Below are 13,725 nucleotides of genomic sequence, written 5' to 3'. Positions count from 1 at the left end.
AAAAAGTAAAGTTAATTCAATTTTTTGTGTTCTTTCCACTTTTTTTTTTTTTTTTACATTTTTTTTTTAGATATGACATCTGCACCTACAAGAACAAACCCTGTGGTACTTTAGGTGAGTGGAGTAAAACTTGCTTACACATGTTTTCTTGCCAAATTGGTAATCTCATCTGATGTTGACAGTATGAATCTCTGGTTTAGGAGTTCATCCTTCTCTTTTCCCTCTGGAGAAGTTTCATTTTCACATTCAAATGTCCGCAGACGAACCTTATTTAGGAACCTTCACAGCCTCCTTTAGAGGAACACCAGACGGCTCCTGTGAGACATAATGAGAAGGATGTTTTCACTTGTGTTATTATAGCTCCACGCCGGCTCGCCCCATGTTGGCTGAGGCCAGGAGCCCTGAACCTGGACAGCCATAGTCACCTCCTCCAGTTTATAAAACTCCTCTCTCTGCATAGTCTGCCTTTAACCTCAGTTTGTCTAAGGTGTTTACACTTCCACCGGGGGTTGAGAGAGAGAAAGGATAAGGTTGTGTTGGAAGGCTAAGGGGGCAGACTTAGAGGGGGGGAGAAAGGTAGGAAAAGAGGAGGCAGAAAGGAGGAGATGGAGAAGAAGAAGAAGAGGAGGAGTTGAAAGGAAAATGAAAGGGGAAAAGGACAATTACAGGGAGTGTTAGAATATGCAGGAGGGAGATAGAGTGGATGATATGCAGGCTGTGGTGATATTGGGGGTGGAAAAAGGACAAGCAAGCAGTGGTAGAGAGAGAAATCCCCCCCCCCCCCCCCCCCCCCCCCCCGAAAACCCTTCAGCTCCACCCCAAGCCTCCTGCCCACCCAGCCCTCCTCTCCCCATCTTATCTTTGCAAAGGCCCCGCAGGCACCACAGTATATCTTGGAGGTAATATTGTGACTTCAGGGGTGGCTTGACAGATTGACCGCATTCGTCACATTCCCCAGTCGCTTTAATTGCCCTGGCATCTGCTTGGCTTCCTCGTTGTCTCACCCCCCTACTCCCTCCCTCTCCTCTCCCCTCCCCTCCCTGTCCTCTCGGGGATCGTGCTCTTGGGTCAGATCGCTGGCCTTTAGGGTCACTGAGTAATCACGGGGCTGGAGATAATACACAGTCCACACCGGTGTTAAGAAAACAGCTTGCAGTGCAATGCCAGTGTGTGTGTGTGTGTGTGTGTGTGTGTGTGTGTGTGTGTGTGTGTGTGTGTGTGTGCGCGTGCTCACACTCACTTAACTCTCTCTCACACACACGTTCTTAAACTAATCGTAGAGTAGCCACCCTCCTTCCTTTCCCTCCCTCTCCTCCTTCTTTCTTCACCTTCAGGCTCACTCCTTCCCTGCAGTAATGGTTTCAGTGGCCTCCTGATTTGCGAGTCTATTCTTGTTTAGCCTCTTAGTAAACAGGATACAAAAGCTGTGCCACTTTTAGCACCGAGTCAAGGCAGTTTAATCTATACAGGACAATCTGAATCGGGACTTGACCAACAAACAATGACTTATGTGTAAAGGGAGGTGTGTCAAGTGTAGCGATATCACATTGTGCAAAAATCTAGCATCTGTGCATGCGAGCCACATCGAGAGTTTAAGTTACTAGAGACCAAGCTGAAGGGTCAGTCCATCCAAATCTAAATTTTCTCATTTATCCCTTGTTGTATGAATTCACTCAGACTTTCAGTTTTCAGATATCTGCAAGAAGCTCCAGTCACAAGCTGTTGGAGTGTTCCCTGTTTTATACACATTGCAAATCAGTGCATGAAAAATGCCAGAAATTGGAAAAAAGCAAAATGTGAAAGAATACAATGCAAGCAGATGTAGCAAACATATTGTAGTTCTTCTCTGCTGGAGAAAAAACAAACGTAAATATCGTATTTCAATGTTTTCCACTTCTGTTTATTTGAGGTTCAACTGGCGCTTTCGATAATATCATCTTATTGTGCGTTAAACTGCAATAGTTTAAGAGCATCTGACTCGAGATTTATTGCTATTCTTTTCCTATTTTCTGAAAATTTGGTTAAAATTTGGAAGATACTTGACTAGATTTACAAGTGTGTTCTTGTTTAGCCTTTAATAAAGAAGATACAAAAATGGAGTCAGGGGAGTTCACCAAAACTCTACAGAACAATCTGAAGGATATGTCGGTATTACAATTTGCAAAAACCTAGTGTTTCTACATGCAAGCCACATTGAGAATTTAAATATTTGAAACCAAATTTGACAGATTAGTCCATCCAAATTTTCCCACTTATCCCATGTTGTATGTATTGAAACATTCAGCCTCAAAATATCTGCTTCCTGCTAAGTAGAACAATGCTTCAGTTGCAAGCTGCTGTCTGTAAATGTGTTTCCATCTACCTGATTTTGTACACATAAAATATGGCAAAAAAGTCGGAAAAGTTGTGTTGATAAAAACAAATTGTGACGAAGAGCAACGGAAACAGATGTAGCAGGTGGATTATGGTTTTTCCTCTCCACTGAAGAGGTGAAAAATTGCAGCAGATGAAAACATTAAGTCTTCATGGACCAAAAGCCAACTCATGGTTTCTGAATGACTGATGTGTGCTTTGAAAGAAGACAGCAGATGTGCACATATTTCTACTCATACTACAATAAGTACTCATCAGTTTGCTTCAGATGGTTGGCTTTCCCTTTATTTCGAACACAGAAGCACACCCTCTCCTCATAACAAGCATGTTTTTTAGCAACATTTAGCTCCTGACACATATGCAGTTGTTGCACTTGCAGTAAGAACAATCCATGCGGTTGCAGATTTTGGGCTGCTGAAGAGGGGTCCATATGGACCATGGCAGCCTTGTGTTAGGGTTGTCCCTTGTGGACATGGAAAACATGAATTGGCCACTTCATTTGTGGGCTGACTGCTCGGAAATTTTCAGAGGCGACAAGTGGTATCTGGACACCTTTGATTTGCATAAAATAGTCTAGACCGCAACTTTATGAAAAAAAATAGGCAATATGATGCCCCATGTCCCTGTTACCAAAATGTATAAGAGACTGCATAAATGGACAGCAACAAAAGCACTCTGAGAGCACAGTACTCTTCCAATGCTGCTCAGTCATTGTATCATCTCCAACGGAAGAAATCTTTAATAAAAAATGCGCTGAGCACAGGCGTGTGTTATGCATGTGTACGTTATGTACGGATACTGAATCATGTAACCTAAATATGTAGCGGGCGGCGGGAATTGATGGGACTCGGAAACACCCCCACAATTTAATTAATTGTTCCTTGTATCATTTCCAACAGATAAGTCCTGAAAAATCCACAGCGGTCGATTTTTAGCAGAGTCGCAATCATGTGATCATCAACAGGCAACTGACGTAGTGTGAACTTGTTGTCATAATTAGAATGACGCCATGCCGCTATCTTGTAATATACAGAAATCTTTAACAAATCTGTGGATCAAGGCTATAAGCCACATCACTGCCAAAATCTAATCACTTGGTCCTTATGACATTTTTGACCTTCCCTGAAAATTTCATCCAAATCCATGTGTCTGTTTTTGAGAAATCTTGCTAACAGACAGACAGAAAAACCAACACAGATCATCACTTTCCTTGGCGGAGTAATAAGTGAGAAGCATCAAAGTGATGAATCCTGTGGACATACGTCATAATAGCAACAGAGTATGATCAGGGTTTAATGAGATACAGGAAACAAATAAATGCCATATTTCATTCATGTTTTGAGGTTTGACTGGAGCTCTTTTAATCATGTCATCTTGTTGCGCCCTTGGCTACATTGAACTTGTAGCATCTGACTAGACATTTATTGCTTCTTTTTTTAGTATTCTGGAAATTTGGTTAAAAATTTAATGGAAATTTGATTAGAAATATCTGGGAGATTATACAGAGTATCAAGAACACTGTTTTGCATACTATTTTTAAATAATCTTTGGAGAGAATACAGAAATCTTGGAAAATACAATCAAAACTGTATATGTAGCTCAATACACCAAGAAATGAATGAGCAGATGTGTTTTGTGTAAATTGGGTGAACTGAACCTTTACACATTATTGCACCCACACACTGAAGCAGACAGACACACCTGCTTTGCACTGTCATCTGATCCACTCTCCAGTCACCTGTAGATGTAATCTGTGAAGAATTGCCTGCAGTCTCCCTATCTGACCTGTCAGGCTTTAGGAAAAAAGGACCTGCGACACCTGGATTGTGGAGCGGTTTTAGGTTTAAACACCCTCTCCTCTCCCTTTTCCCTCGTACTCCAACTTCAGTTTTGAAATGAGGAACACATTGATATTTCCTGACAGGTTTCTGGTGGGGCATGGTGTTGCTGAGGGGCTTCTTATATTCCCTTCTTTGGCTCACATTGTAGGCGATCCTTTGTTACATGAATTGAAATGTATAAATCTAAGCCGTGTCTAGACATTTTCCAGCAGTCGCTGTAGTTCGTGAAAAATGAAAAAAAGAGGCAACTGAGCTGGTGATGCTAAACTCATCTCTCCCTAGTGAACCTAGAACAGTGACTAGTTTAGACTGTCTTTCAGCACTGCTGTATGCAGAAGATCATATGTGTGGAATCCCAATTTTATGACTCCTGAGAATGCTGCGCCTTGACCCTGTGTTTGTATGTTTGTCTGGCTTATGTGTGGCTGTGTGTGTGTAGGTTTGGCCTCAGTGGCTGGAATGTGTGAGCCGGAGAGAAGCTGCAGCATCAATGAAGACATCGGGCTCGGTTCTGCTTTCACCATTGCCCACGAGATCGGCCACAAGTGAGTTTTAAGATCCTAATATAAAATATAAAATGTGACATTGCTCGCTGATGCAAATTGCAGAGATGGGACTCAGTCAGAGGGCCTCAAACTGATTTGTTTTTAAGTGCGAGTGATTTAAGCAGTAACTTAGAGAATTCTCTCGTTCCGACAGCCTTAAGGTCTTTCTGCAAGTTTTTAACCAGAGAAATATTTGTAATATCTGACAGTGTAACATTATCTACTAAATAATATTTTTCATCCATCGCAGCGTAAGTCACGTGATATACACTACCATTCAAAAGTTTGGAGTCACTTAGAAATGTCCTTGTTTTTGAAAGAAAAGCACTTTTTTCCAACGAAGTACATTAAATGAACCAGAAATACAATCTAGACATCCTTAATGTGGTAAATGACTATTCTAGCAGGAAATGACTAATTTTTAATGGAATATCTACATAGGAGTACAGATGCTCATTTCCAGCAACCATCACTCCTGTGTTCTAATGCTACATTGTGCTAGCTAACCATGTTAAAAGTCTAACTGATGATTAGAAAACCCTTGTGCAATTATGTTAGCACAAGTAACAGTGTGAGTTTTCATGGAAAACATGAAATTGTCTGGGTGACCTCAAACTTTTGAACAGTAGTGTAAGTCAACTACAGTTGCTTTTGAAAGATGTATTTTGCTGCTGAACTTAATTCCCAGAACATCACTACTCTGAAGACGCCGTCGCCAGCAGCTGATGGATGTCCTGACACTGCTATTATCACTCTGCTGATTTCTGACAGCAGTACTGGAGGCTCTATGGTGTGAAATCAATTGGAGCACCTTGTATGGAAATGTTTTGCGCTTAAAGAATGCTAATGATCCAATCTCAGAAACTCCTCATGAACATGTGGTATCATCTGGTTGAAACAAACATCACAGGTTTGTCAGATACCAGTACTATTGTACTACATGATATGCCAGCATGGCTTGAAATGTTATAAACAGCAAGCACTACTTTGTGACGTACCTGTCATGTTAGCTTGACAAACGTGATAGGTTTTCTACTACTGTGGGTTTTACTTTCTTTGTCCCCAGGGCCTGAAAAACAGATTTGGAATTCATCATTTTGCCATCAAGCACAAACACACAGTTCTGGCTTTTACCTATGAGCTTTGTGTTTATACTTAGGCATAAGCCTATTTTTTCCTGTATCATTGGGGTTTATTGCTTCTTCCATGCTTGTTTGTTTTCCTATTTCATGCTTCCGAGCTGCCCCTGGTAACCTCGTGTTTCTCGTCGCAATACTATAAATTGTAGGTAATTACCTCAGTCAGTCTTCAGACAGGCAGACTTACGGAAAATTTGCATGAAGGGCTCCAAATGTCTGTGAGAGATCCTCATGCACAGTCCTAAGCCCCCATGGACTTAGCGTGAATGCACCTAAGTTTGTGAGTCCATGAGTGTGGATTAATCCTGAACCATATCTGCCCTAGAACTTTGATTAATGATTAAAGACCTGCAAATCGCCACAATTACCATTAGCCTTGGTTGTAAAGAGCTAATTAGCAAATATTAGCATACCAACATGCTAAACTAAGACAGTGAATGTAGTAACAATAACACATTAAAATTGACATATAGTGGCATTATTAACAGGAGCATAAGTTGTGAGTCTTTTTTGATTTTGTCAAATTAAGCTCAAAGAAATCAGACTTGATTCTACCTCAGGTCCACACCTCTTGTAATTCCTCCTTATTTCACTTTATCTTCAAACCTTTTATCACTGTTACAACTTTGTTTTGCCCTTAAACATTTCTTACTACTCAGGTTCACTAGACTTCTGTGTAACCTCTTTCTCCCCCCTGCAGACGTCTCGAACTGTATCTCCACATATTTCCTCATGCAAATGTCAGTGTCCACATACCTCTGGGTCTCTCCTTCTGAATATAAAGCAAAATAATGATGATGTATTAGTCTACGTATCCCTCTCGAGAGAGTTCAGCAAGATGGCGATTTCCTTTATTATGTCTCATGTCTGCTTCTGTTGTGGGGCAGTTGTAAAAATAGTCTCTGCTTCTAGAGGATGTATAAAAAAAACACACTGCAGCAGGGTTTCGACCGGTCTGATTTATTTCCAGAGTAGGGTAAAATGTCATAAACGCCAGCCTTAGAAAAACAGGTTCAAACTGTGCAGTGTGGTTGGGTTTGTTATATACATTAGACCTGATTTGTGCTGCTGGACTATAAGGAAAAGTGAGCTTTGACATCCTGCTGTAACATGAGATTTTCTCTCCAATAATATCCAGACAGATAAGGTTTTTCAAAAATGAATTGTTAAAGTGATTTATTTCCAGCGTGGATTCAATATGAAATGAGTTCCTGAGCAGATTTAACAACAGACCTTGAGGTTGGTAGCTGTTTGGGTTTGGGTCTCTTTCAGCAACTGATCTAAAGCCGGCAGTGACTCTCCCTCATGGCCTGCTCAGACCTGCAGCCGCTGATTGACAGCCAGGCATCAGAGTGGTGATTAGAACTTTTTCATTCCTGCGGAGCTCCAGACAGGGTTTGACCTCTGACCCCTCCACACAGCTGTTTCAGAGCCACAGAGCTCGATCTTTACAACCACTGGGGTAGACATCCTCCAGCCAGAAACCTGGACTGTCCAGCATCCTCCTATCAAAACTGTGTATTTAACTGTGGATCATTACTCCCAGCTGCAGTAATTCCACTTTTTAATTTGTGTGTTTCAGTTTTGGGATGAACCACGATGGGATTGGGAATTCCTGCGGCACCAAAGGCCACGAGACAGCCAAGCTGATGGCCGCTCATATAACAGCCAACACCAACCCTTTCTCCTGGTCTGCCTGCAGCAAAGACTACATCACCAGCTTTCTCGAGTAAGTGGATGATGGTTGTTCCCCGTGGGACTGTCTGGGTGTGTTTGGATTGTGTGTATGTGTGTGTGCAGGAGAGGAAAAGGTGCATTGCTTGCAGCTGTCTCGCTTTACAACCCGCTGCCACTGGCTGGCCCTTGTGGTGACCCGCTCAGCTGTCTTATTCACATCCATGTCATCGCTGAGACTCCTGCCAGACCTCCTTGTGGCTGTGGATGATAACCGACTGCTTTCCACTCCTGCATCCCCGCACCACAAGGCGGGTGATGTTAGAGCTCATGTGGTCCTCGGTAGCGATGTGCAGGCCAGCTGGGTTGGACCGCTGCTCCGCTGTTTGGAGGAGAGGTCAAAGGAGACAAAAAATTGGAGCACACAAATAAATACAAGCAGAATGCCAACCTGGAATGGTAACACACTTGTTTCTATTCCTGAGGCCAGACCAAAAATCTGGAATAACTGAATAAACAGATACCTCACATGAATCCATTTTTATTAGATAGGACAGACAATTAGGGTGCGCCTGAATCTGATGATTAAAAGGCCATTTTACCAATTTATTACATTGTCCTAATACATTGTTGTGATGTGGCATTTTAAAGAGCCTCTTTTATAGTTTCTTGGGTTTTCCCTTTGCTTTAGTGTGCTACATAGCTGCTTTTTTGTACAAACTTTAAAAGCCCAAAGTCCACAGCAGAGAGTTTCACTAAAAACTCTACTCCTTACTTGCCTGAAATGTCTTGTTGGAAGTTCAGACTTTTCTTTTGTTACTTATCTATGTCACCATGTAGCCCATCTGCATAACCTCTGCATGGTGGATAGTTTGGCCTTCAAACAACGAACGAACAACTTCCTTGCAGTTTACCATTATTTCATGGCTAGAATTGCTTCTGCTGTGACTACATCACTAAACTTCTGGGTTGCTGTATGCAGCCAACCTTTGTTTTTGCTGGCCCACCTGACCAATCAGAGCCAACTGAGCTTTTTGGGAGGGGGGCCTTAAAGAGACAGGAACTCAAACAGGCCATTTCAAACAGTGGCTGAGAAAAAGGGCTGCAGCAATGACGAAAATATAGTTAAGTGTTTTCTGAACATTAAAGTGTGTCAATAAAAGTAATATCCCCCAAAAAACCATGAATCTGCAAATGTGGAAAATACAAGCAAGCAATGGATATCAATGCTCCAGAACCATAAACATTATCTCTTTCATTCTAGATATTCTTCTTCTGTATCAAAATCTACATTCCCCACAGTGCAACTCAACCAACAATTGTTGTTGGCTGTGCTAAAAGATAACATGCAATACAGTACGGTGTAATACAATACAACAATCCTTGTTTTGTCCCATAGAGGGGAAAATTGCAATGTTAGGGCAGCCAGGGAGTAGCAAAATAGCCAAGACAGCAAAAGCAATACACATTAATTAAAAAGCATGATATAGTTAATAAGAAACAGTTATAGCTTGTATATGTGGGAAGGGCTTAGGACAGAGGAAGGTGAGGAAGAGCCTGTATTTTTTTTTTGTTTTGTTTTGTTTTGTTGCCTTTTCAAGATTTCTGCTGACTGCAGCTTTAAGACTCAATGCAAAAATGACTCACATATGCCATTGTCCAGCTTCATTCATGATGGACTGAGAGTGCTGTTGTTAATGCTGTTGTTGCCTAAGAAAATATTCTAGAAACAGGCTTGTTAGGCCACCACCCACTGCATGTGTTTTTGAAAATGAATATCTGTTACAACTTCATATTTCTTGGGATGTGTGTGTCTTTACATTGTTATCTAGAGTAGATTCGTTGAAAGCTTTTGGTGCAAATTATGAAAGGCAGATGGCTAGTGAAGCTATTTGCCAACACTGTAGACAGCTCTGAGGTCCTGGAGGTCATTGTTACTGCACCTTAACATACCAGCAGGATGACTGTCTAACAGGTGATCACAAGACAGAAATGTGCTGTGAACTGGCCCTTACATCCATTCTGTTTTACAACGTTGTGTCAGATCCAACACCTGTTGAGTCAAGCGACAACTACTAGTAACTCAGAAAGCGCAGCACTCCGCCAAGGCTGTTCATTCCCCCATATGGCATTGTCAGAAATGCAGCATTTTTCTTTTATTGAAATGCAGCATTTGTTTATTTATTAGTTACTGATGATCAGAAATCACAGCGACACAGGATGTGGCCATTTAGTATAGATGTACCCACAAACAAAATGACGTTGCGCTGAGCACAGGTGTGTGTTATGTATGGATACTAAATCGCGTGACCTAAATATGTAGCTGCCGGCGGGAATTGATGGGACTCGGAAACACCCCCACAATTTAATCAATTGTTCGTTGTGTCATTTCCGACAAGTAAGTTCCAATAAGTCAGCAATGGTGGATTTGTAGTAGGATCGCAATCATATGATCGTCAGAAGGCAGCTGACATAGTGTTCACTTGTCATGGTGACAGTGACTCCGTGCGGCTATCTGGCAATGATACAGAAATCTTTAACAAATCCGTGGATCCAGACTATAAGCCACATTATTGCCAAAATCTAATCAATTGGTCCTTGTGTCATTTCTGACCTTCCCTGAAAATTTCATCCAAATTGTTTTAGTTTTGTCAACCTATGTAACACATTTTACCACGCTGATGCTGATGTTTGTGGTAAGGAGACTGCTACATGTCGAGGACATCCAGAAGGCAGAATAAAGGTTCAATGTCATGAGTAGTTATTTAGGTCTGGTGTCAGTACTTCTTCCACACAATCAGCCTTGAAAGGGGTTCTACAAGGTTGGTTCTTGCCTTTGGAACACTCACATGTTCAAGTTGACCTGAAAAGGCCCACAAGTTCCTGCAGTGGATAACAGCCTAATGTATCAAGCTGGAGTCTGTTGTACTCATACAGGCTTCATTTGTTACAACAGTTTTGGTTCCCTGAATGAACTGGACATGCAAAAATTGGAAGTATTAACAAAGTCAGGCAGAACCATTTTACATATTTTCTGGACTATTACCTGCTTCAGACAGAGAACAAGAGGTCATAAACACTTCACAGTTAGGGGAACTTAAACAAAGATTTTCTAGTACGGCCTTCTGCAGCTTGTGCATGTAGTGTGCATTTACCTGTGAGTGTTAGTCTGAGTTTTGTGGCTGGATGTGAGTGGAGTGTGGTAGAAAAACACCAAAACGTAAAGCAAACATTTCTCCCATTCAGAGTTACTTTTTGTGTGCCCTGGATAATGGAGCCTATTAGTTTATACACAGAGGATTGCAAATATCTCAGTCAGTACACATTTGCACACATTTTTCTCCCTACAGTTCAGCTTCATTTCTCATCTCTAAGACCTGCCTGCATGTTCTTCTGTACATCCTTGTGGTGAAGTATTGGTGGCAAGTCTGCAGTTTGCGTGTGTGTGTGTGTGTGTGTGTGTGTGTGTGTGTGTGTGTGTCTGTTTGTGCATTCATGTTATGTTAGCGAGGCTCTCCAAGAAAGCGGATAATAGCAGCCATGGCTGTCAGATGATGTTTCCGGCTGAAAGCTGTTAGAGGAGGTTTAGTGAACAGCACTTGTGACAGAGATGACAGTATTAAATGCCAGCTTCCAACTGGGACACAAAGAGTTGCTTCTCTGCTGCCCTGTCGGATTCCTGTCCATTTCTGGCTCCAGTATCTGAGGACAACCGAAGCTACACTCTAACAAAAAAAGAGGCAAAGTTGTTTTACTTTGTCTTTAAGCGGAATAGACTGTCGTTATCTTATATTACAAGCCTATTTGTATGAGTTGTGTCTTAAGCTTTTTCTTATCATTTTGATTTTACTGCCTTTAGCTTTCATGTTTCTTACAAAAGGGTTCTGTCTGTAAACTCCAATTATCCTCCCTTTCTCTCCCTCAATCAGAGTTTTGGATCTTGCACATGCTTCGCCCTGCCAAGTAAACAACTTTGGCTGTGGTATTGGCCTAGATTCACTGTCTTGGTTGAGCAATATGTGGTGCTTTGTTTGTGTTTTTTAGGAATGGTTTATGAATGCACTCACAGTTCAGTCATAGTTTACTCTCCAAAGTCTCATGCCAGTTTGTTATAAATGTTAAAAGGCAGGTAGTTTGGGTTTATTAAACTCTCAGGGACCACATACACATACTTGAATTTGAAATGAGTCTTGTGTGTCTTATGATAATTGTTAGGTTAGTCTGATTAAATCATGCTGCCGTCTCACCGATGGTTGGATCCACTCAGGATGGTTAATATCTCCATGAATGACCAGCGCTAGAGTTCAGGGACCGTTGATGTTCCCTCTTATTAGAAGATATTTCCGCTCAGCATAATGAATTTGGCTGAATCCACTGGACAGGAAGCCTTTGTGACGATGTCAAATAATAGCCTCTATGTTTAAACTTTGACTATTTTGTCTCTCTCCAAACTAATAAATAGTCAGACTTGCCCTCAGTGCACAGGGAATCTGGGGGCCCAGAAGCTGGTTTGTCTGCCTCTCCCTGTGATGAGAGGGCTCTCAGAAGAACAGGAGTCAAGAAATAGGATTACTCTATTCAGTAACTGAGAACAGGAGCTTGAGAGAGGAAGAAAGACAAGAGTAACAGGGCAGAGGGGGGAAAAGGAAGGTAGAAAGATGTGCTCCTCTTGGTGTGGAACGTTTAAATTCTGCTTAAAGCAAGACACCATAGACAAAACCATTGGTTTTTCATGCACTAGTCTATGTTTAGATTTTTTTGCTTTATATTTTATGTAAATTATCCATTGTTTCATGGGGACGTTAGTCAGAATTTTTACCACTAAAAGCACTTTCCAATAAAAATAAGTTTTGCAAAACAGTTTATTAAAGGCTATTTACCTAAAATTACTTTTTCGCCTACCTTTCCTATCGAGGCTGCGCATGGATGTTTCAGGGTGATATATACATGGACAGAATTGTTGGTACCCCTCGGTTAATGAAACAAAATCCCACAATGGTCACAGAAATAATTTGAATCTGACAAAAGTAATAATAAATTAAAATTCTATGAAAATTAGCCAAGGAAAATTAGGCATTGCTTTTCAACCGTGGTTCAACAGAATTATTTTAAAAAATAAACTCATGAAACAGGCCTGGACAAAAATGATGGTACCCCTAGAAAAGACTGAAAATAATGTGACCATAGGGACATGTTCAATCAAGGTGTGTCCTCTAATTAGCATCACAGGTGTCTACAAACTTGTAATCAGTCAGTCGGCCTATTTATAGGGTTACAGTAGTCACTGTGTTGTTTGGTGATATGGTGTGTACCACACTAAACATGGACCAGAGGAAGTGAAGGATGGAGTTGTCTCAGGAGATTAGAAAGAAAATTACAGACAAGCATGTTAAAGGTAAAGGCTATAAGACCATCTCCAAGCAGCTTGATGTTCCTGTGACTACAGTTGCACATATTATTCAGAAATTTAAGATCCATGGGACTGTAGCCAACCTCCCTGGACGTGGCTGCAGGAGGAAAATTGATGACAAATGGAAGAGACGGATAATAGGAATGGTAACAAAAGAGCCCAGAACAACCTCTAAAGACATTAAAGGTGAACTCCAAGGTAAAAGTACATCAGTGTCAGATCAGACCATCTGTCATTGTTTGAGCCAAAGTGGACTTCATGGGAGACGACCAAGGAGGACACCATTGTTGAAAACAAATCATAAAAAAGCCAGACGGGAATTTGCCAAACTGCATGTTGACAAGCCACAAAGCTTCTGGGAGAATGTCCTATGGACAGACAAGACAAAACTGGAACTTTTTGGCACATCAGCTCTATGTTCACAGATGCAGAAATGAAGCATATGAAGAAAAGAACACTGTCCCTACTGTGAAACATGGAGGAGGCTCTGTTATGTTCTGGCGATGCTTTGCTGCATCTGGTACAGGGTGTCTGGAATCTGTGCAGGTACAATGAAATCTCATGACTATCAAGGTATTCTAGAGAGAAATGTGCTGCCCAGTGTCAGAAAGCTTGGTCTCAGTCGCAGGTCATGGGTCTTGCAACAGGATAATGACCCAAAACACACAGCTAAAAACAGCCAAGAATGGCTAAGAGGAAAACATTGGACTATTCTGAAGTGACCTTCTATGAGCCCTGATCTA

The 13,725-nt window shown here is 41.4% G+C and overlaps 1 protein-coding gene across 1 annotated transcript in view; it reads left to right on the top strand.

Moving 5' to 3' along the window:
* adamts6 (ADAM metallopeptidase with thrombospondin type 1 motif, 6) overlaps nt 1–13,725 on the top strand; it is a 94,627-nt gene that overhangs the window by 17,123 nt on the left and 63,779 nt on the right. The window contains exons 8-10 of the mRNA XM_023267248.3: nt 71–114; nt 4,654–4,759; nt 7,481–7,627. Of these exons, the coding sequence (XP_023123016.1) occupies nt 71–114; nt 4,654–4,759; nt 7,481–7,627 (297 nt within the window). The remainder of the gene's footprint in view (nt 1–70; nt 115–4,653; nt 4,760–7,480; nt 7,628–13,725) is intronic.

This window comes from Amphiprion ocellaris, chromosome 17, assembly GCF_022539595.1.
Source record: "Amphiprion ocellaris isolate individual 3 ecotype Okinawa chromosome 17, ASM2253959v1, whole genome shotgun sequence".
Classification (NCBI taxonomy): Eukaryota; Metazoa; Chordata; class Actinopteri; family Pomacentridae; genus Amphiprion; species Amphiprion ocellaris.
Note: the sequence above shows the minus strand (reverse complement) of the source record. Positions and strands in the feature narration are given on the sequence as shown.